The sequence below is a fragment of the Nomia melanderi genome, chromosome 3 (genome assembly GCF_051020985.1).
Source record: "Nomia melanderi isolate GNS246 chromosome 3, iyNomMela1, whole genome shotgun sequence".
NCBI lineage: Eukaryota > Metazoa > Arthropoda > Insecta > Hymenoptera > Halictidae > Nomia > Nomia melanderi.
The window spans coordinates 3215724-3241096 of NC_135001.1; the positions used below are offsets into that span (position 1 = coordinate 3215724).

The 25373-nt window shown below is 43.6% G+C and overlaps 1 protein-coding gene across 1 annotated transcript in view; it reads right to left on the reverse strand.

Moving 5' to 3' along the window:
* Window positions 1-6067: 6067 nt before the first annotated feature.
* The window catches only part of LOC116432475 (uncharacterized), a 177608-nt gene continuing 158302 nt past the window's right edge, over window positions 6068-25373 (reverse strand). The window contains exons 5-6 of the mRNA XM_031989469.2: window positions 24431-24683; window positions 6068-12333 (exon numbers count right to left, since the gene is read on the reverse strand). Coding sequence (XP_031845329.1) covers window positions 12248-12333; window positions 24431-24683 — 339 coding nt within the window. The 3' untranslated portion in view covers window positions 6068-12247. The remainder of the gene's footprint in view (window positions 12334-24430; window positions 24684-25373) is intronic.

A 25373-nucleotide genomic window follows, 5' to 3' on the forward strand; every position in this document is an offset into this window, starting at 1 on the left:
AGTCTGAAATTCGATGTCGCGCGATTGAAGTCGGCGACGACGGCCGAGCGTTTCCGCAGGGGCTGGAAGATATTTTTCCCCGGAATCCGTCGGGGCAGAAGTGGATGCATGGAGCCACCGCCGCTGCCGCGCCAGGGGTTGTTGTAAGTGTGCGGACGTGTGAACCGTCGCCGGGTAACCGCGAGCATGTGCAAATTTACATAGAGGACCCAGAGGAAGACCTATTACGGTCCTTTCCGCGTGTCCTGGACGTCACGGCCGGTACGCGCACGTGCAGTTCTCGTGTATTGAGGCACGACGGGCAAAGAAACGGGTCCGCGTGTAAACTCAATGCGGTTTGCAGCTACAAAGACAGCCAGAAGGAAAATAGTGGTATTGAAAGAAACGAAGGAGAGAAGAGTAGAAGAAGAAGCTGCGACTCGATTGCACGAGGGAAAGGTGGGTATTATTCATCCGAGAAATGTTTGTGGAAGCTTTAAATTACTGGGTAGATACGGAACCGTGAGATCCTACGAGAGGGTTTGCGGTGATCCTAAATTAAAGGATTCGTGGATTTAAAAGTTGGACTCGCGAACAGTGACGCTGGGAAATTCTATTTTGCAGCTTTGACGCATACGGCAGATATTAAGCTTCGTTCTCGGTTTATATCGTTGCAGGGGCGTGAAGTTTTATGAATCTGAGAATTCATTTATAAAGAGAACTAGTCAGTAATTGTCAGTTTTGGTTAGTATTGGTCAATATTGTCACTTACTGGTTATAATGGTCAATACTAATGAAAAGTGATCGTTTGATTAACAGTGATGAACGGTGATCGGTATTTCCAATTAATAGATAGTAATAGTAATTAGTATCGTTTGTTTTATATATGAAAATTTCAATATAAAATTCAGCAAATATTCAGTTGAATAACCATCGTCGCCAAGCCCACTTTCCGCCAGCCCGTAAACCGTTTGTTGTACCCGGCCTGACGACATCAGAGAACTAGTCCAATCGTTGCGACGTTCCATTCATAAAGGAAAGTAACTCGAACACACTTTCGGCATTCAGAGGTTGTCGGGGAAGGCGTTCGAGTCTTCAACTCCCGACCCGTTTAAATTCCTCCCAACCATCGGAGTCTCCCAGAGTTTCCAGCGGCATATTTAAATTCAAACAATACTCGAAGTGATTCGACCTCTTTGTGCGATTAAATTGCTTGAAGGGGAAAGGTGAGGCAGCCGGCTAAAGGCGATGGAAAAAAGCCGCGGGTCGGGGGACGGTACACTTCGCAACCAATATAAATTCATTCTATTATACGGCGCGTACTTCAGAGCTGTCCGTAACACGCGGCGGCTCGATGAATTACAAATGTAACACCGGCAAAGTGTGGCGTTAAATTTCCATAGGCAGGTACTTAACTCGAGCGGCTGGCAGACCTGCAGTCGACTGGCTGGCTCGTTCGACTCCGCTATTTTGTTATCGGGACACGGTTACGTGCCCGTTGCCGCGAGACGGCCGGCGGCGCGGCGTTGAGACGCGAACGATTTACGATCGCGGAAAGAACGAGAAACTGGCCGCCGGGCAAATAATCTGAAAAACTTCCCCTGGAAATCAGAGCTTCCGATTTATAGGCGGCCCCGCGACGGATATTTGTGGTCGCGTTTGGGGATTAATCTGCGCGCACGGTCCCGAACGCGAGCGCCCTTAGAATTCGTACACCCCTTCGCTGTTAATTAGTCACTTCGAATTCGAAGGGGAAAACTCTTTTTTACCGTGTCTATTCTGTGGGATCTACTGTGGTAGTATTTGTATTATTAACTGTTTCAATGAACGAAATTGAGAAAAACTACCTCTAATATTATTGCAATTATTACTCGTTCAACATGTGTTTACGGAGAATATAAGTAGCTAATAAATGTGATAATGTAACGTTTTTTAACCCGCTGCGCTTGAGAAGTGACTCCACTAGATTTGATATAGCAAAATTATCATCTTATAATATTATGCTCTGTATAATGTATCGATATGTGAGATATTGAAATAAAATAGTTTTGTTTCTTAACTTAGGTAGGTTTTGTTATTTGCTAATTTTCAAGAATGTCGTTCATATCTCATTGAAAAGTGTTGTATATTTCTGGGGAAAAACTTTCGAAGGCAAAGGGTTAGTTCTCTGTAGAGGTATTACGAAAGTGGCTTAGCGGTGACGTAGGTTGTAAAATCGGCTGGAGTGTTAAGGGTAGAAGAAGACTGTGAAGATAGTTCTTGACGTTTCTATAGTGAGATTATATGAGATATTTGATTCTCTGCGATTGCAATTTATTATTCCGAATCGTTACAATTTTTAATCTTTATTTTCGTTCGGTTTTTGGATTTTTAATTTCAGCTAGGAAATCATGTAATTCGACTCGCGGGCTTCACGAATTATACGAAGGACAAATATTTCTATACGACACAATGCACTTTATCGTACATAAACGGGAACAAGGTGAAATCTTGCGCAATTATGAACGTACCATCGATTCATGGCATTCCGCTACGGTGGTTTGTTAGAATAAAAGCAAACGCTGGATACCACCGAGGAAGTCGAGAACAATGCTCGGTGATTGATTTTCGAAATTCGCTGTTGCAACTAGCATTTCCGTGTTTCAAGCGTCTAAATCTTCCTCCCCGTTCGTTCTTCTCCCTTTCCGGTTTTCACCAGTATTTATACGGCCGGCTTTCACTCGTTGGTTCGTACATGCCGGAGGCAGTGCTTTGGAACCGGCATTCTACGGAAATTTAATGACACATTATACTGCGCCGTGCTCCCATATATTTGTTGTTCGGTACGCAACGGCGCGAGTAAAAAGCGAAGTTAATAGTCTACGTGAAAGTGAATTCAATACACGTAAAAGCAACGATTTTCCTCGAGTCCGAATTAAACCAGAAAATTTATAACGAACGAAAATCTTGAATATAGCTTCAATTAAAAAACTTATTTGAAAAGTACCTTGAAAATTACCAGTTCGGAGACGTGTCTGATAGTCTCGAAAATGCGATTTCAAACGTTCCGCGTTGTGTTCAGAAAAACTCGGACTAACATTGGATGCATACAAGAATTTTGATGCTCAAATATTTCTCAACAGCTTCGGAGTAACAGTAAGTTGAAAAGGCGACAAATAAAAATCTTTCCCCGACATTTCGTTCTTAAATCGGCTGGGTTTGCGGAACGCACACACGGATCCTCGGTTATACGGTAGCGGCGCGCCGCGTGATTTAATCGAGGGAAGCTCTCGCCTGGCGCGACTTTTTTCTCGCACAAACAAGCCGTGCAAACGTTTGCTCTACGACGGTATCAATTCGCCATGAGTTGGTCGTTGCCGCCCGCGATGGAAGTATTTTCGGAGTCGTTTCCGAGTGGATCGGCTGCTGTAAAGAGGGCAAAGGGGCGAGAAGGCGGCGGCATAAAGTAGCCGGAGTCCATTACTCTGTCCCACTAAATCGGCATCCGGCGCAAAAGATCGTGCGCGACCTAATTCCGGTCGTCTTTCTTGCGGCTAATGCGCCGCATTCTGAAAAATAATGCCCATGAAAGGCGCCCTTGAACACGGGAAACACTTCCGCGGCCCGCCCGTATAAAACTTTGTTCGGAATGCGTTTCTGATGTTTTCGCCCGGGAAAACTGAATCTCGAGATTCGTTCCGTGTTATCTCGTTCCCATTGTCTGCAGGGAGAAAAGCGTTTTTAAATAGTTTGCGAATTTTTATTTCGGAACCGTGACTCCCGTTGCCGCGGCCGCTTAAACTTCGTCGGATTGTTTTTCCGCTCGTTTTCGTTATTTAAAAGCGCCGCTGTGTATGTCTGTGTTTTTTTCAGTCGAGCACACTTTTCCTCGGATATTTCAATGAGCACCGTGCACGGAAAAATTTGATAAAACACGATCGTTTTCGGGCTGTTACTTTTTTTTCTCCCCTCGCTTCGAAATTTTTCGGCTCGGTCGGGAAGTTTAACGAGCCAGGGTATTGAATTTGATGAATTCCCTTTGATTATTTTCTATTATTTACTGTTCTACTGTTTTCCTTAGAATTTGCACAATTCACCCGCAAATTAACTTGACGATTGACTTGGTAATTAAACTTTCGTTATTAATTTCGCTTATTGATAAATACCAATAACGCTAATAATAGATAATAATAATATCAATAACAAAATAATCGTTTCATTAAATATTAACAGTATAATATTAATATATTACTAAACTTCGAGACTCAAGGAGACCTCAAATCCGCAAGAACCACTCTATCTAATCTCACCCCCATCTCACTTCTCATCAAACGGCGTACAACACGACCTCCCCCGAAATTACCTACCGCGTGTCGCGTCTAAATAAAAATGTTGTCCTCATCATATGTATCTAAACGAGGCTCGCTAGTTTCTCCGAATTTCCCCTTTCGAAAACGTGGGGATGCGACGAAGCGTACCGACGATGAGTTGCGTTATAATTCAGCGCCGTCACGAAACTAAACGTATCAGCCGATGTTATTGAGGGTGTTCACAACGAGAGCCTCTAAGCATTGCGGTTTACGTACTCCCAGGCAACAGTAGACAAAGAAAACTGTTCAACAGTGGGAGTGCGCAGTTGTGTGCACGGCGTGACCGTGTTTGACGACTGGAGGGATATTAACCGGAGCCCCGAAACAAAGTTTATTTTGAACCAGTCACCCCGGACGAAGTCGCTTCGCGCGCCCGGCAACTTGTGCCCGGCACCTGTGCTGTTCTCCGCAGCTGCAGGGTGAGCACAAAGAGGCAGCCAGCGAAACAAAGCCGGAGAGAGAGGTGGAGACGTTGAAGGGAGGAAGGTAAGGCACCTAAAAGGGACAACAGGAGACAAACGAAACCGAGGAAAATAGATGGATAAATAGGCAGAAGGATTCAACGGCTGCTAGATTCGGTGGTGGACGTGCGGAACGTGCGGAGGGGTTAGAGCACGCGGAAGATAAGTGCTGGAAATGGTTAGAGAGGGCGAGAGGACACAGGGGAAGCAGTGGTAATTGTTACGGCGTCGACGTTTCAGCTAACTGAAAGGTCGTTTCCTTTGTCGCGTTTGTGTACACGGCGGGGCAACCATTCCGGGTCGCGCAGGCCGCACGTACAGGTTTGCAGGTGGCGGTCCATGGTGTGAGTGCGACTGCAGAGGATATACAATCATCCGAGGATACTCAGAGACTACACGGTATCCCTGAGGTGGTGTAGTTGAATGGTATTCGTCGTCCAAACTTCGAGCTCGCAGACGTCGGACTTCCTTCCGAGACTTTGGCAGCTTCGACGCGCCTGGAGAGTTGTACGAGCAGGGATCTTGACTCGAATTACTTGCGGCTGCCCCTTGTAAACTGACTTTTCTGGAATCAGTTTTACGTGGACCGTCTGCCGACTCGTATTCGTCGGGCACGCCAGTGAAACCGGTGTCTAATGACGGGGATTAAGTTGGCTTAACCCTACGCCGCTCCGTGGAACTTCGAAGTCACGTGTTTGCGCTGCTCTCTCGTTTTCTTTGACTTTTTCAACCGTTGTTTCGCCTGCTTTAGCCGTCAACGACGTTTTACTGTATCACGCGTTCATAATTATGCGGATTAGGCACGCCGTTAATGTGCTAAGTAGTTGATAAGATTATGAATACGGGTTTCTTTTGAAATTTCGTGATTATGGGCGTTTGCTTGGGCATGGAATGATGGATGTTGGTGTCTTTGATGGGAATGAATTTCGGAAGCAGTGTAATGGGATATTGTAATCGATAATGTGTATGTATCGACGTGTTAAGTGGTTAAGAGTTTTGTTGATAATTTTTAACGCTGCTTCATGGATTTGAAAGACTCGCGATAACTTACGATGGTTGAAGAAATTTTAATTAATACCTGTTACTGATGAATTAATCATTAATAAGCGTAAAAAGTAAGGAAATGTTGAACTTCGGATAGAAATGAATTTAGGAAAATAGAAGCACCAACGTGTACATCGAAACGGTCGTTGACAAGTCTACGGGGATAAGATTTTAATATCGCACTCAGCCAGATATCAAAGTAAGCTGGATTAGAATTTCCACGGAAACAGAATAAATGATAAATCTCCAGATTTATTACGATCTGCGTAATGCACAGGTCAGAAGGTAAAATATAAGAAAATATTATGTACAATAACAGTGTAGTTACCATGTATTACAGTATTCCAATTTTAAATATCAAACATAATATGTAGTTCCAAATGATCCATCGCACAGATGCTCCATATAAAAAGTTTCGAAAATAAACTCTTAAACGTTCACAGTGACGCAACAAGAATTCAATAAATCATGGGTACGCCGTTAACAACCTCATTCCTTTTTGTTTTCTTTTTGTTTAAAATTAATTTTCCACTTTAATCCGTACATTGATTACAGTAGTCGGTTCTTCGAAATTACCATTCCTCCGCTTAATATTACGGTTAGCGCTTATACTTACGTGAATTGCAACTTTACGGTTGCATAAGTACGTGTTACAAACATTCGGAGAGAAACGAGATAAACAATCAAAGGAAAGAATAGAAAGAGAAAGGAAATAGAAAGAAACATATGTCACGTCTTTGGCATTCGGGCGAAACCGCGGATTAATTTCGTCTAACGACACAAGATACGGTTGACGTTCACGGGCCGGTCGGTCCTCTGCCATTTCGCGGTTAACACCTTAAACGTATTAGAAGAACAAATTACATCGTTCCCAGCGTTTGTTCTCGCAACTACGTTACGCTCGTTTATTTTTTCAGCGGATCAGTAATATAATAGTTCTCGTGCTCATAATTACATTTCACGAAAGCCGCGTCGACGCTCGCAGAAAATTCATTCTCGCCCGGACACTCACTCCTTCCTTCCTTGCTTCCACCCATGAAAAAATATCTACACTGCGGGCTACGGCTAGTAGGACCTATCTGAAACCGCGCACGGTCGTATGTGCATCTATAATTTTCCTACGGGCTCGGTGACGCGATGGCGGACGAGAACACACAATCGCACGCCCGAAATAAAAAAACCGGGATTTACTTGTACCGCAGCGCGATTAGAGCACAACCCCTCGCCCTTCTGTGTCGATACAAACAGAAATAGGGGAAGAAACAAATAAAGAAAAAAAAAGAGGACTCTCGCCCTACGAGTTCCACTCTCTTCTCCGTCCAACTTCGTTTTTCCCCCGGTCCTTTTCCTTTTCGTTAACAGGAAACGCTACTTTCACCGACGGAACGGGTAAATAAACACGGTGCCCTTTTCCTCTCTCGTTTTCGTTGTACGGTCCACTACGCAGCAAGTAGCTTTCGTCGTTGTATGGTTCTGCGTGACTCGCAAAAATCGCTAGAAAAATGCGTCCGTGTAAAAGGAAGAATTGCGATCTCCAGGAAAGGCATTAACGCTGGAACCACTGTGCAGTCGAGTCGGTTAGCCGGGATTCTCATAGAAACTATAACAACGCGTTCATCCAGATCCCGGGACTCGTATAGTTCTCGTTCGCCTGTCAAGCTAACAGGACAAACGTTGAAAATCCAAGACATACTACCGTTCGCTTCGCTACCAAAGAAAATTCATTTCCAAATTCAGTTGTATCGCACGAATGCAGGTAACGCGGCGGAGTGTTGAACATTTCCCGGAAAAGCGATTGCATCCTCTCGACGGTTTCCAAAGGAAGAGAAACGAGTGGTTCCGGTCTGCCAGGTAATTCCAGCATTAACGGCGCATCGTCGATCGATCTCGGCGAAAGCTTTATCAGGGCTGGTGTTTCCCGATGTATCCATCCACGAAGAATATCCGCGCTGCCGACGGCGATTCATCTCGCTGCTCGACACACGCCGCGCGTGTGCGGTCGTCGACAGCGTACCTGCTCAGCGAATAAAACCCGCCGCGAACTGTGCCGGTTCCCCGTTTTACGTCGACGCTCCGCGTAAATGGCCCGCGAGTTTTCGCCGGAGCATCGTCCGACTCTCCGCCAACAGAGACGAGTCAGCCGCGTTCCCCTCAACCCCCTCGGAAAGCCGCCCCTACCACTCCGCGAACGGAATGATACGAACTGTTTCTCTATCCCGGAAGAAACACAGGGCACGTGGCTGGTTTATAGACGCGCGATATTCTTCGGCGGTTTTACAGTGGTTCCCTTTAATAAAAGACGAACCGAGGGGGGTTGGTGAACAGGAAAGGCTGCGCCTGTGCTCTTCCGCTCCGCTGGAACGATGGGCTTTCCATCCCTCTTCCCTCGACTGTATCGATCCTCCACCCTTGTTCTCGAAGTGGATGCATTAACTGCGAACTTTCGTGTTTCGCGAAATGTTCGGGCGCGGGAGAGGGTTCCCCGATTGTTGACAGAATTGATACAACCGGCGAGCGGGAAAATATTCGAGGAAACACGCCCCGAGAAATACAGGAAAGAGACACCGAAGTAAATGTGCTGTTCGCCGACTTTTCCTAACTTGTGCTGTTTGCTTAGTATCGTTCCATAGAAATATTTGCAGCCGGATCTGGGTTAGTGACGAACCGAAGCTTCGGGGGGAACTCTCGTGAAATACTGTAAAATTGGGGAATTCCGGTGAATTCCGTGTTCGCCGGCCGCACCTCGGAAAATACGTTTCTCTCTTGTCGCGATCGTGGCTGAACGCGTTTGCGAGCGTTAACCCCATTACGCACGAGTTTTCTGTGTAACGGCGTTAATTAGCTGTAAATCGAGTGGAATATTAGGGTGTTCTGTAGGTCTCTTTGGCGCTCTGCTTATAAACATTTGGACTGGTGGAAGTTTTGGACGAGATGAGGAAGATAATGAATTAATGAATGGTGAATAATTCTATAACGTAATGTAAACAATAAAATGTTGTGCATTTATTGTGTGCTGATGAAACGAAAGATACTTTGTGGACAAGCTGATATTAATTTAACTGTAACATAAGGCTATTATTATTCTATTCTTGTCGATAGAAGCTATTTGTTTATGTGGAGGAAATAAATCATATCCTAGAATTTAAATGAATTCATAAGGTAAAATATTAACACAATCATTCAATTTATATATATATGTGTATAATCCTTCCGAGATTTCTAAATAAAAATAGGAGATAAAATATTTCTTTTTGGCATGTCCGTTGAGGGGTTAATACTGGGTGCATCGTGTTCGTTCCTTCGATTTAACGACTCGTCATGCTTGCCCGTAACCTTGTTTACGGAAGATTATTATTCGTTCTGTTTCCGTCACTGTCGCGATGAAAGAAACTTGTTTTCCGCAAGGATCGGTCTAACTTGCGAAATGGTGGACTTTTCTAAGTGGGCCTGGAATTGGTTTGTTTTGATTTCGGTAAGTCGAAAGGCGGATTGAAATCGCAGTTTGGGGATTTACTCGCGCATCTCGATACCCGGAATTATGGGAGCGGCTTGTGTTCGAAAGTTTCCGGGGTATTGTTGTTTGATTGATCGCGGTGTCGGATTCCCGGATGATTCTGAACGCGCGGTCAACGAAGAATTTGTTAATGAGGACTCGTTGAGAAATCTGTATGCACAGTTACTCACACTGTAAATTATCTGACACTTTCTCGTTGTTTCATTTGCTAATGCGAGATGCGACGAAGAGAATAAACAGTTGTCTGTACGATTTATTTTGATTTTTAATTGTATCGTGAGAATTTAACAATGTAAAGTTAAAATGACATCGTGGTAGACATCAGATATAGTGTAATCGTTGATTATTGATAAGTAAAGGATCGTTATAAGTTGAAATGTAAATTCCTCGGTCTAGAATAAACAAGGTCGTGGATAATTGCAAGAAAATGTTTATTGATCTCACAATAGTCATATAGAATCCAACATAAACAAGGTACTTTACTTACACGTCGTTACACATTACATTAATCCGTCATTTTACAAAACTTTTGATTATCTCTAACATCCAACCGCATAACGATACAACTAAAACGTTTGTTTTACACTGATCGTGAAACTATCGTACCGTTGTAGAGTACAATTCCTCGCTATCAAAAATAATAAAGCAAATGTTATAAGACAGACAATTTCGAGTGTGAGGCACCGTATATACATATCCATACTCGTACATATTATATATATATATATATTATGTGTGATCCTTAAACTATACGAAAACGTTGCAACAAAAACTCGTTCGAGGTCAAGATCGAGATCGAACCCGGAAGTTCGTTTAAAACGCTGAACGTCTCTCAAGTATATAACTAAGAATCGCCTTTCTCTCGCGTTCGTATGGTACAATTAAAAATTAAGTAGAACCGCTCTTAAAAAATAAAAACCTCGTTAAATCTAAATATCCTGTGTCTCGTTTATCGAGCTCCTCTACCAGTGTTGCGTCGAGCGCGTTTCCCGAAAAAATGGGTCATCATTCGCGTATCGTGGACGAATAAGGCTGCGGTTACACTGGACGGGTCGTCCGGACGAACTGGCATTCTGGCGAACCTTCAATACACATCGAACTAATCAAATCCGGTGTCAGCCTACTATTTCAACGATGAATTAACTAAAGATAAATAAACAAATAAACGAATAGCCGTCGGAAAATTTAAATATTCATAAGGCTCACGTGTCATCGAGCAACTTCAAAATCCACGTATATGTTTCAATAATAACTAATAACCAAATATTTCAAAATATATTCCCACGAAGTTCACCAGGCTTCATTACCAGTTACTCATATTTACCGACAAATATAATTATAATATGTCATTCATCACATTAACCAAATGCTGCGGTGTTTATTACCGTAATTACTATTAACCCGGTAATTATCAATACTAACCGGATTTATTACATGAACCGTAACGTACCCGCAATTTTAAAAGGTTCACTCCGGTTCGTCCGAGTTCGCACCAAGCGTGGCCGCAGCCTAAAGCGTTCGCGTTTCCCGCCGCGGATACCCTATCCAGGATCCTCTCTCTCGCACGGTTGAAAGCGTCGTTACGTTGGAAGCGATGGGCGATTTTCCTCGGCTACGTAGGACGCGAGACGAGGGGCGAGGAGAAGTTCGAAATCCGGCGCGCGTCTCTTGACTAGTCTCCTACGCGTCGAAATCGCACACCGGGATCGATCCCCCCGGCTGCTTCGGCCTGGCGAGGCGAACAATGGCTGAATGGGGACGCGGGCCGAGCCGTGACACGCATCTTCGGCCGCGTGACAGTACATTTGATAGCCGTTCCTTACCGCCGCGGGACCTCGAGAGGGACGCGTGCTGAAGTGGAACGGTCCCCGACTGCGTGGACTTCGAGTTCCTTGGTTAGTGTTTTGGCAGTTGGAACGGGAAAGAAACAGGAAAAATGGAAGGAGAGCCTTTTGTCCCGGGGCAGGACTCCAGGGATGAAGGGCAGACCCTGTCTTTAACGTGGGGACGTTCGATGATGGACGCTGGAACTGCTCAACGTGTAACTGGTTTGAAATTTGTCGGAACGTAAGAGGATGCTCAAGATTCTAGGAGACTTTCGTTGTAGAATACATGAGAGTGTACTTGTCTATATAATTATTATCGAATCACTTTCGCGACTTGATGATTTTGATTGTTATTTTAATTAAGGGCAGTGTCGATGGCAGTGTTAAAGGCAGGAAAAGAGGAGGGTGTGTAGAGGGGTAAAGTTGTTTTCTCGAAATCTTTGGAATAACGACGCTGGGAATTTAGCAGGGTGAAATCGTAAACGCAGGGTTAATCTCGTATCCGACACATTCTCCGAAGAAAGCCGTTCCCCCGGTTCGGTCCCGTAACGATCAGCCATTTCGTTCGTTGCTTTGCAGACGCGGAATCGCTTGAGCATTTGTGACAGACAGCAATCGAACGCGATACTAATTGCCTCCGCGCGTCTCGAGCAGTTCGTACGTATTTCCGAGCCGTAAACCTGTCCGCGGGGTGTTCATCGGGGACGCTGAGCGTTTAATACGCTGGCCGAGGCGGATTGTATCCAATAAACCGCGCGCCGACGTCCTGAATCCTGATCCAGGCGAACGATCGTGATCGAGGACACGGGACGAACGTGCGCGGGAGCTGTCCGCGACCGTTCGTCGGCGAACAAACTGAACCGAGCACGCTAAAAGACACGTAATATTCGAGAATGCCGATTTTCAACAATTATCGTTATTGGTTTTCCTTTCACACGCCGGCAGATCAGCTGACCCGTTGTACTCTGCCCAAGTAATGCGCTCCTCCCCGTCACCTCTTGCTTTTGACTAGTGCGCTGTTTATCGTGCGACGCCCGTGAGCTCCCCTTCCGCGCGACCTCAGGCGTGCCACGACTATCTCAGAAGCAGCTGCAGCATTGACAGCATCAGCATCGTCAAACAGGCGGCCGTGGAAGCCTCGCTACCGTTTTCAGAGGTCACTGAAACACAGACAACGGATGCAATGTGTTACTTTGCGTTTCATGGAAGGATTCGGTGTTTTAGTGGCGATCGAGATTTGCTTTGAAGGAGATCATTGTTTTTCAAATGGAGGATCGTGGGGTTGCTTGATTTTAGATGCAGTGGAATTCAAAATTGGGAGATGAAGAACTGTAGAACTGTAGAATTGTAGAAACTGTAGAATTGTAGAACTGTAGAAAATTGTAGAACTGTAGAAAATGTAGAATTGTAGAACTGTAGAACTATAGAACTGTAGAACAGTTGAACTGTTGAACTGTAGAACTGTTGAACTGTAGAACTGTAGAACTGTAGAACTATAGAACTATATAGATCTATAAATATATAACTATATAGGACTACAGAACTATATAACTATATAGGACTATAGAACTATATAGATCTATAAATATATAACTATATAGGACTACAGAACTATATAACTATATAGGACTATAGAACTATATAGATCTATAGAACTATAGATCTATAAATCTATAGAACTATAAAACTATAAAACTATAAAACTATAAAACTATAAAACTATAAAACTATAAAACTATAAAACTATAAAACTAGAGGACTAGAGAACCAAAATATAAAAAAATATCAATACAATGGATATTCGAATTATAGAACAATAATACTTTATCTTTCAACCACAACGAGACCTATCAGTTCAACTTTCGCACACTATTTAATAATCATCCGTCATCTACAAAAAATTTCGTTCGCATCGCAGTACCGAACCATTTAATACAAATCACCATTCATTATTTCAGCATTAATATATTCCATCGCTGATCTGACACATATAACCATCGCTTAGCCGATTCAATACCATCTACGAATTATTTCCGTCGATCATGCGCGAAACGCGATCGAATAAAATATCTCGCATAAAAAAATACGCTGACAGCATCGTTAGGTATTCCCCTGCGGTCCTAGGCGTTTCAGTTCGCCGTTTATCGTACGATTTACCCGCATCAAAAGGATCCAGTTCGGTGCGGTAGCACGAATCGGCAACACGATAATACGACAATAACTGCGCGTCTGCTCGATACCAGCGTACCGGTAGTAATTGGCAGATTTTAATCCGAATTGCAGAAGCTGCGTGTTATCGATTCTGAGGCTACGTCGCGCACGAAAACAGCCACGCATCCGGTATGCAGCCGACGCAAACAGACGCTGCAATCGATGCAGAGAATTCTGGCTCAACTGTATCGTCGTCGTATCAGCGCCGAGATACACGGCTTGATGACGCGTCAAAGTTGCCATGGCTAATCCTTTACCGTAGGCAGTCTGTCAAAACCGAGTTCATCGAACTGTTCTCGAATCCTAAACCACAGATACTGTCGAGGTATTGAACGCTGTGAGTGAAACATTTTCTATCATTTCGGAACAAGCTGATATTCCCGTTCCCACCGATGTCATCTTATTATTCAACATGACGATCTCAAACAGATCGAAATTTTTCGTATGAATGTAACATGACCTGGATTATTCCTAATACGAATGAATCTAGGTATAAGTGTAAATATTTGCAGAACGAAATACAAAGTGCAAGCAGTTCAGTGATCAATCTCTCATGAACACACAGAGTTCAAGTCCCAGGAGTTCTTCCAATCACCAATTTACCTCTCTACCCTCCCTGAATGCCCATCAAAAAGCAATAACAATGTAAGAACAACTAGTGTCGCGAAAAGATTAATTCTCATTGAGAACGAGTTGATCAAAGTATCCAGCCAAAGCCCAAACACCTCCGAGATCTCCAAAAATCTGAAAATGTAACCCACCCCTCAAAGAACAACCATGTGCAAGCCATTCGCAACGCTGTATCGTCAAACAAACTCGTATTGCACCCTTTCCAATACTTTACATCCTGCTTTACATTCCCGGCGTCCACTATCCTAGATATCACAAGTTCCTACATATCGCCAACCTCGGATGCATCCCGAAAAGGGGTTGAAAGGCGACGCCAGGGTTATCCGAGGGAAACACGCCGCGTGACGGAATGGGTGTTTGCCTCGCGTTGCGCACAGATGCATCCAGCGTCTCGAATCGCTCGACGAATGGCACCCGTTATCAGGCCTTTGCATACCTGATTATTCGGTACGGTCCGTGGTGAGCTACTCCGCGAAGGAAACTGAACGGGCTCGGCAGTTTCTGTCGACCGGTCGACCGACGCTGCCCGAGGACTACGAGATAGACCGACCGCCACTCGCTTATCGGCTGCTCGCTGGAACACACCGGGCTATTCGGGAGAGCCACGCGCAGTCAGATAGCGAAATATCCTGACCGTCTCCGCAGACCGGGTCCTCAGAAGATCCGTGAACGACGTCATCCCGTTGATTGATCGGGCACGCTTACCGCCGTGATTATTGGAAGCGTGTCCGCGCCGATTATGTTGACCGATCACGACACCGATATCGAAGGAATCGCTTTCCGCGCGGCGGAGCGCCGCTCGAGCGTGAAGGAATCCCGGGTCCCGTGGAAATGGACTTGAGAAAAATGTATATAGGAATCCTCCTCGTCCCGGCCATCTGTCCGCGGGGCAATCGAGACGCGTCCCCCGACCCCCGAACGAGGTACCATCCGGGGATCCGCTATTAGCGTGATGTTTTCGTGATAGATCGACTGTCCGTGGGGTCTTATTGCTGGGAACCGGGCCGAAGGTACGGTAATTCGCGGGGAATTGGTTCTATTGATTCCAATTAAAGGAAACGTTCACGATTGACACGGCGAAATCGACGTTGCTTAATCTTGCCGTGAAAGCGAGTTAATTAGATCTGTCGATGAGTGATACGACCGTCTCGGGGAAATCGGGAGGTGTTGCTTGGTTTTTTGGTAGGTTGTGTTTTAACGTTGATGTTAGTTTTCGTTTCGTTAGTAGGTTGTTTTTCATCGGAGAACGTTGGTGAATTGAGGATAGTAGATTGCGGATTGTTACGTAGATTGGTGTTTTCTTGTTATATGGATGATTTATTGGGTATTATTTATTTATTGGGACCAAAGTTTGAGTTTGTTGCGAATGCGGGTAAGATTGCGGAGAGGAATTCATTTTGACTATCAATATACTAGAATTAATAATGCTGCATCGACTAAGTACCGACGCTGTTGTTTTCGCAATAATGATTTGGAGTTGCAACGCCGGATTTAACTGTTATTAGCAAATTTGCCAGACGATTCGCAGTCATGTACGCCACGTACTGTGAAAATAAATAATATTATACACGTCGGCGCTAAATTATGAACTGCATTCTTCAGCGGAGGCGCGAAAATTGCACACAAAACACGAGAAACAATTCGATCAACTCCTGAAAGCGATACGAATTTTTTTATTCAGGCCCCGTTTCATTATTTATATTCCACGGAAATATGTATTTCTATGAATATTCACGATGCATGTATTAAAGACCACCGCTAAATAATACTGCAATTAAAATTCATCGATATGCGAACAATTGCCTTATTTTTTCGTGGAACTGTTCGAAAAAAAGTGGCGAAGATCGTTACGAAAACGCATTTTCAGTCGGCGGGCCGGAACGATCGCAAAATTTCAGCCAGTTCGGGGATCCTGAACAACGGGTAGCTCGGAAGGTCGGGCCTAACCGCTCCAGTCGTCCGTTAAATTACGTATTTTCGAAAAGTTCCGCGGATTTACGAAGTTCCCATTGAAATTCCGTCATCGCTCTCCGTCATTGTTACCCGGAACGCCGGCGCGCGGAACTTCCCCGAAAGGAAAAGCGAATACGAAATAAGATAATCGACGTTTTTGGAACTTTATTGTGTCCCAGCGACCATGCGAAAACTTATGTTCAAGCCCACGCTGAAAATCGCCCGCTTTAATTCCGCGTAATTCACGAAGTTGCGCGTACAGCGGCAGCGGATTAAGCTTTTCCGCAACTTTCGGTATCTCGTGAAATTTCGTGACTTCTGAAGAGCGATACACGTGTCGTCGCGCATATGTGGACGTGTAATCTCACACGAATATACAGACGAGCGTGTAACAATGACACCATCCTTTACTCTAAATTCTATGTAAATCGTTTCTGCGAAACTTTGGAGGACTCGTGTCGCGAGCTTTAGAATGCAGACTCATGAAGTTGCCTGGAGAGTTTTTATATCAAGAACTCTCCAGATTTCCCCGCAGCTTAAGCTACATGGACTTCTCAGAATGCACGGTCACTTGAGCCCCACTGAAAAGCTCTTACTGAAAACCCATAGACGTTACATGCTGTTTCCACCCGCGAGTTCTGTTTTCGCAACTTTCCCGGGATATTCCGCGCCAGTGTCCCCGCGATGCTTAATTCGAACGCTATCTGTCTCCCACTCTGTTTTCCGATTGCGCTGGAACATTAATATTGCTAACGATGTTACATCGATTTTTTGCAATTACTGTTAGGATCATTTTGTGCTTACATCTGTGCAAAATCGGAAATAAATTTCCCTCTTGTAACTCAATCAGCGGTCAATCTGTTTCCACTTTGCGTTGCAATTTATCGGACCCAGTTCGTTTACGTGTAATCTGTTTGTAACAATAATTATTCCAAACGAAATACCACACATATTTGTGGTTCTCGTTAAACGTTACGGTTAAATGGTAGTGTTCGGCTTCATTAACCTTCGTTAAGCTTCATTTCATTTTTATTAACAAAAAACATCCTTCATAAATATTTTTAAAGATATACATTTATTACAATACATTTATTGAAACTGAAAAGTCAAGATTTCTCAACTTTCTCTTTATCATACAACGAATCGTGTCCAAATTCGTGTGACGTGACAGTCAACGTGTAGATCTGTATTAGATCCAGCTTAAACCATCACGTTATTTATAGATGAGTGACACATGTTTTGTTGGAAATTCGAAGATCGATTTTTATCAAGTTCCATTAAAATTTACAAGATCCGAGAAAGTTGAGAAGTAGCGGTTACTGCGGGGAACCTTAACATTTCGCAAATGTTCAATTTCGTAAGATTTTGCTTGGTAACGTACGGGTTAAGGGAACTCGTTGATGTTTCGATTACGTTCGTTCGCGGTAGTTCCGCAAAAAGATGTCGGAAACCATCTGGCGGATTGATACGTCGAAAGAGAGCGGGGGCTTTCCACTAATTCGAAACCCGTCGCAGACTTTCGTTTCGGACCTGTAGCACGGACGTTTCAGGAATTCGTTCGGGTTCTCGCAGCTCGTGGTAATTTCATTTCGTTCACGCCAAGTCTTTCGCAGCCCGCTACCTCTGGGTTCGTTGATTCGTACGTATTACTCTCTGGCCCGTGGTCGACAGAATTGTTTTTACGAAATTGACTTTTCCCTCGGTCGAAGGAACAAAGGACGAAGGGAGGAAAATCTATCGGCGACCCGTTTAATGGTGGTCCCCCGCGCGAGACTCTCTCCAACCGTGGAAAATTTTATTACGTTTTAGTATTCCGGCACCGCTTAATCTTATTACTCGGCGAGATGAAGGAAAAACAGGCGACTCGCGGAAATGGCTTTTCAATGATCTGTCTGTGCCTATTCAAATATTGTGACGCGAACGGATCTGGGCGGATGCTGTCGGAAATGGAGCGAAGAAATCCTGTCGATGAACGAATCTGTTTTGACTGTACGCTATCGATAAAAGATATTTTATCAGCTATCATGCTTATAAGTTAGAGAAGAAGAAATATAAAGAAAAGGTTTATTCGTTTCGTGATTCAGCTCAATGTCTACGATTGATAACTGTTGTCTTTGACTTGAAAGTGGAAAAATGAAGTACATTGATCTTTAGTTTCGTCAAGCAATAGTTGTAAGAATTGAAATTACTGTTTCGAATTTTGGAATTGATCCTATGCTCGGCTTGCTTTAATTTCAAATAAATCTGTAATTGATTAAATCGGTCCCAAAGTTGTTCGCTAAAGGAACCAACCACTTCGGTCCAGAAAAGGAGAAAGCGTTACAAAGTTTTATTACAAATCCTTGGAACGCAAAAAGAAGAAGAAGAACTCAATGCTTTCTGCTATTGGATAAAATCACGTACAAAACGGAATCACGGCCGAGACAGTGGACATTTGTACACATTCCCGTCGATCTAAAGAACATTAACGATTTATCGTCGAACTCCGAGGAGACCAGTGGAAAAAGATCCGAAGACATCGAAGCGCTACGATTCCCCTTTTAGTTCGTCGTTACAGACGTGAAGATCAGCGTCCAGGGAATCCCGAAGAGATTCGCGAAACGGAGGCACAGCCGAGGGTCAGAACACGCAGGCAAGACAGAAAGTAAGACGGCGAGAACGGGGCGGATGGGTTTTAAAGGGGTCAAGAGAGGACCGAACCGGATGAGGGGCCGAAGTTTCGTAACGGCGCGCGGATTGAGAACCCCTGACGCTCGACGTTTTCTACGGAACAAGTTTCTCAACGAGACCGAAATCCTACGTAGCCCCTTCATTCTATCGGAAAAGAAGATGCGGAAGCTGAAGAGAATTTCACTGTTGCTCGTCGTTGAACTTCTACGAGCACGCACGATTTTTCTGTGACCAAGGGAAAAGGAAGGAGTGAACTTTTAAGGAAACAGGATCCTCTATAATATGCTCGATCCTGGCGAAATTCGCCGAAGATCAGTGAAATCGGTACGCTTCTTTGCACCGTGATCTTATTTTGATTCGGTTGAATTTGTGAGGGGATGCTTGCTTCCGGTGGCTTTTGGAGTTCTGTGGGAATGAAATGAGGAGAGAATAACTAAAGATGAGGCGGGAGTGAGATTAAGTTTGCATTGTTCGTTTGTGTGTGAAATAGTTTCTTCAAGGAATTACTGCTATTATTTGGAATTATATTGTCTTGATAGTATTTCCTGATAGTTGAATGTGTGAGAATTTGAAAATTCAGATATTTAAAAGCTTGAAAATGAGGAAATTCGATTACTTGAACATTAGGATATTTGATAATTTGAAAATTCAAATATTTAAGAATGTGAAAATTAGGAAATCTGGATATTTGAATATTTAAATGCTTGAAACATTAAAATTTGTTTAAAAATGCGGAGATGTAGCAATCCATGCAAAATAAATCTTTTCTACGAATAAAAGGAGCACAATATTCTTTTAAAGGAAATGAATGCGCGTAATCAACTTTTACAATGCTTTCATTCCTTTTTAGATCGGTGTTTGTACAACTCGGTCCTTTCTGTTTCGAAGCACAAAGCGCAATGAAATTTGATTGTTTCATTTGAGAACGCACCGTGCATTCTTTCATTGAAACTTTCCCGAGTTCTTTGCTTCACGCGAAATCATACCGCCATTAAAATGTTCCCTGCACCAGCGTACAAACAGCGCCAGGTTTTCAGTATTAAACCAGACACAATAACGTGGTATTCTCCTACTATTGACCCACATTTGTACTTTCCCTTCGTATCACGTGAGATATCTCGGTTTACCACTGCATAGTTGATTGCCTATCCCGAATAACTCTGGTTTACCGCTGCATACCTGATTGTCTATCCCGGAACAACACAATTGTACACCAGTCAATGGATTAAAGCTGCACACGCAAGGTAAAGCTCGATAATCTCAAAAATTATCAAAATTTTATTCTCTATTTCACAGTGTTTCGCGAACAATCTGCATTTTCCATGTTCAATGATCAATTTCCATTTTTTTTTTTCAAACTACAACGGTTTAATTTTAATATAAATAAAAAACGAATCTACTTTCCAAAGATTAAAAGTAAATTACATGTAAAAATACGATTAAATACCATTTCAAGAATAAGAACCACGAACATCGGTAATAGCGCAACGCGATAATAGCCACAAACAAAATTATCCCGGAGAATACACACGGCGAGTAGTACATCAATAAACTGTCAACAACATATAATTACTAAGCTGTTACTAGCATGCATAATAGATCGAACGAATCCGTACCCGAATAACACGCTACATCAAATCCAAACGTAACTAAAGTTAACATCTAACACATCCTGTGTGCATAATATGTCCAATCAATTGAACGGACCCACTGGTTCCGATAGGCTTGACAGAGGTATGATCTCTGTCGGTATCAAGCGGCCGGAATGTATAAACACATGTTTGGGTCCCGGCGTTGTTGAGACAATGGAACCGCGCGCGGGCTGGGACACGATGTTCACATGGCTTATTTGAGGTGTAGATTGCCATTGGTCGGAACTATGCGTCTTGGGGGAAAAACAAAGACCCCGCGGAATTCTATTCAGGCGTCAATTGCGTCTTGGAGGAGGATAGACCTATTACTCCCTCCTCCAGGGGAAACGCGGCGAGGGAGCGAGTCGAGGGTATACACCGGCTTCTCTAAGATACACCATATTGGTCTCTGCATTTCCAATTGAAACGGACGGGTTATTTCGGGAAGTTTAATGCAATTGCACGTGAAACAGTAATGCCAGCAAAGCACCGCAAGGAATAATTTATTCGTTTAACGTTTTATACATCGAAAGTCTATTAATCGAGCTTGTTGGTGTTCTACAGTGATATATCGGACGGATTTTCGAATGTCTGAATGTTAAAATTGTCAAATATTAGAAATTTCATATTTTTAAATATTCGAACTATTAAATTTTCAAATTTTTAAGCTTTCAAGTATTCTCTATTAAAGTTCGTTTCCGAAAAAGTGAAATTTGTTCACGTTGAATCTCTTACTGTATCTGTGCATAATTTGCCATTTCTACTTTTAAAATATGAATTCACACATAAAACGAATTACACCATTTCATGACACTAATCGTACGGAATGTAATAAATTTCTTTCAGACGGATCAGTTCCAGAAGTTTAAACGAATGCGTGGAAACGCGATCTAATTCTAGTGTCACGGATATTAATGTATGAGGAGTGCGAAATTATTTCCTCATAAGGGGTTGGTGAATTCTTCGCGTTTTAAAATGAGGGGAGAAGAGCTGTCCGTTGAACGCTATCCATCATATTCCACTTTCACACGCCAGAATTCAATTTAATCACGCGATGTGGCTCGTCGATAAAAACTTGATGAAATTTCACGGTTCTTATTTGCTGTTCGCTGCACTGTAACTAGTCAGTGATACGATATAATTCATTACCCTTCGAGTAGAGTATTATATTGTTATGCGCTCGATCAAGTTGAACGATTACATCGATCTTACGAAAATCGTATTCCTATTAAGCTGATATCATTATTTTCTCTTTATATACAAACGACGGATTTCCATGCACGCGTATAATACTTATAACGAAATAGAACTCTCAACAAACTTGAATTCAACATAAATTTCTTTATAAATTAAACAAACCCATAGTTTCAGTACCTTAAAGAAAAAAGTCAAGAAGTATACGATCCATTGAACAATAATAAGTATGTGTATACTTATCACATAATTACAAAAATATCACAAATTTCAACTAATTAATCCGATAATAATACTATTACTAACAAGTTTCGACCGAACAGAAAAATTCAGATAATCCGAATAATTCAATAGGGTAATCAGCGTGGGTTGAGGTCGCGTGAGTCTAATCCGACCTAATGCTACGCCTTTAGTATTGCAAATATTCCAGGATTCCGAAATTCTTCGTGAAATCTAGTAATTTCCCACCGCAAGGATATGGATTATTCCGCTGTTATTAATTACGCGACAGGTAGTTCGTCGGTTGCTACTCGCGTCGAAAACTAACCGTGCCACCCGTATCACGCGACGCAGCTATGCGTCGTCATAAGATGTCAAGTTTGTCGCAACGGAAATTCCAACGAGATACTCATGTATACAGAGTGTTTCCGATGTGGCCTTACTAACGAAAACAAGCCGATTCAGCTTGAATATCTCAGTCGAAAAGGAAGAATACGCAATTTTTCCATTTATAGACTTCATTTAAAAAGAACCAATGTTCAACATTTCTTTCTAATCTAGTTTTTCATGTAGCCACTCTCTTACACGCACTCGTCCACTTGAAAATTAGCCATGTTCAAGTACACCTACCACAAAAATCTTCAAACTGGATTCTTTCGAAAATAAAGTCTTAACGCTAAAACTACCGAGTAGTTAAATCGACTTTTAGAAACTCTATAAAAACTCCAAGAGTGCATCTATTGAGACATAAATTGATGTACAATTTAGTTTGCTAAATTAATATTTTCAATAATTTTTCGAAACATCCGTCATCTTTTTAATAATCTGTTATCAATAATCGGTCATTTTTACCCGTCTACTATTTTTAGTATCAGCAAACAAATTTCATTCTTCCTTTCTGACCTAGTTCTTCATATACCATCGAAAATATTTGAGAACTCCAGAAGTTCCTAATCGTAGCCAAATCTCACAATGTAATGATTAGTCAGAAACCTCTAAAAGAATCCAAAATTCAAGAGCATAGTCGCACTCATCGAAGCAGGTTTCGAAATCAGAATTTTCGGAAATCTCGAGCATCTTCACGAACCACTCTCAATCCCGAACAAAATTTCTCTGCCCGACTCGACCCGATATTTTCGGGTTCTCGCACACCTCTGGCCGAGAGGGGTGCACGAGGGTTCAATGTGGTGGTTCGGTTGGCGGAAGGTAATAGGGGCCGAGGCTCTACCCGTGGCCGGTCAATTAAATCTCGTCGACGTCGCGTGCAGGAAGCGAGCGCAGCGTGCACCGGAGGCTTCCTTTCCGAATTCGAGTGGGTGGGACCCCTAACTCTCGAAATTTATTAGCCTGTGCGACCGACCGGCTAATTCCCAGCTAGGCAGCCGAAGCGTGCAAGTATTACCCGCAGCGTACACCAACTGGCCGCAACCGGGTCTCGCCGGGCGTAGAGGCAGGTGCGTCGGCAACCGCGGCCCGCACCGTGTCGAAACAAAACGCCGAACGAATTTTTCGAATTTATGCGGACAGAATTATATCGGCGATGGCCCGCGGGCAACAAATACAAGCGGCCCCGATAACGGCCGGAGAACTTGGAATTTTTGATTTATGGAAGCCGATGCGTCGCGGTTTTCGTCCCCGGATTTTTCTATGTCACATACACGTCACGAGTCCATCGTTTTTTCAGCTTCCCTTGCCCTTTTTCCTTTCGGTTACCGATAATATCCGCGGGTATTCCGAAATGATGCGATGAGCAGCGCTTTTAGCGCGATCGATGGAACGCTGGATTTCCCACTATCTCGTTCGGTACCCTTTTCCATTTCTCACGATGCGTTCCCGGGGATTTTAGTTACTCTGCTTTTGTTTTGTAGATTTTTCGCGTATTGTTACTCATACTTTTGTGTATCCAGGGGTTTCTGTGATTTTTATATGGGGAAAGATACACGTCGATCGGTGATTGATTAATCTTGATTTAGCGGTTGAATTTGTTCGATGAATAAATCCGGAAACGATGTCGATTCACGTGGTTCTCTCGGAAGTTTGTAGAAGGTGTAAATATGCGATACTAAAATAAACTAGAAATAACCAGAGTCATTGAGAATTATTCCACCGTGAGGATTGTTTCCTCCGTAAATATATGCCGCGATTGTTTGACAATAATCCCGCTAAATAAAGACAACACGCGCACGTTATTATTGCTCGTTGATGCACAAACACTCTTTTCCACTCTACGAACTCACGATCCCCGAACAAAACCACGGAAAGAACCCCATTGGCTCTGAACACTTAACCCTTCTAATCCGATCGGTTTCTTTCATAAATGATTCAGTATTCGCCTTAGGAGCTTGCGTCATTACACTCTAAATACGGTATAAGTTTGAACCGCATGCACGTCCTCCCATTTGCCGCGTACACGGAGTGTTTCCGAAGTAGTGGTAAAATGGCGACTAAGAATTCTTCCAAACGAAGAACTATGCAAGTAGAAAATATAGAACGAGTAAAATTCGTTCAACTTTGAAAACAAGAAGAATTAAATAATCCATTACACACATAATCAACTCAGGTTACTCTACTTTTGATTCTAAGCGGTTAACCGATTTGTCGAACGAATGTTCTCCAACAAGAACATTTTATCCGACATTCCTCGCTCACTTCCCATCATAAATTATTTTCTGGTTTCATTTACCGGGATTTCGGAAACACTCTATACACGCGGCAGCTTTATTCAAGCTCAGCATAAAATTCCTGTTACCTCTCTCTGGCACGGGTTCACGCAGTCCGGGTCCGAGCTGCACCTCGTTTACCGCCGAATATATGCCGGGAATCTGGGCGTTGCATCGCAGACTCAACTGCCCGTTCGAGTAATGGGACGGCTGAAGGTTCAACCTGATCTCGATCCACTGAAGATCCTCCTGCTGATCGACGTGGGGGGACCCGCCGCCATCGTTCTGATCCCACTTCTGCGGCGGATACTGCCGCGGCTGATGTTTTGTGTTGGAATCCACCTACAGGAAATCAAGCGTGAATTCATCGAGAAATTTCAGGCGGTCTCTCGCATAGGGGGCCGACCACCCCGGGGGGTTAGTTCGGTCCAGGGGGTTGGGGATGCGAGAATTCAGTCGCGCGAGAGCTGAGTGCACGAATAGTTCGAGGACGTTCGCAGGAAAGAGAAGGGATTCAGAGGAATAGAGATAGAGATAGAGATAGAGATAGAGAGAGAGAGAGAGAGAGAGAGAGAGAGAGAGAGAGAGAGAGAGAGAGAGAGAGAGGAAGCAGCCGAGGAAATGTAAATCTGCTTTTAACGAAATCCGTTCATCTGGAATCGGGAAGCGAACCCTTCGTCTCGCTCACCCTACTTCATCCCTTTCCTATCGTCTTTCGCTACCGCACGCCGGCACCCTCCGTTAAGCACAAAGGCGACTCCTTCCAGTTCGATGAAAAGTCGAAAGACTTCACCATTTCCGGTGCCGTGTTCTTCCGATTAACGTTTTTCGTTTTTTCCCCGGTTCTCTCTCCCACTCTCTGCTCCCAGCTCGCCTCTTCCCTCTATCCCGCGAGAAGCCGCGCTAAGCTAGCCCCGGGGTAGTATTCGCTGGAATGCACCGAGTTCCGAGTTTCTTAATGGATCATTATCGTTCTAAGAACCGGTGATGGCGTCGAAAGTAAGTTATTCGGTTGAGCAGCACCACGGCCCG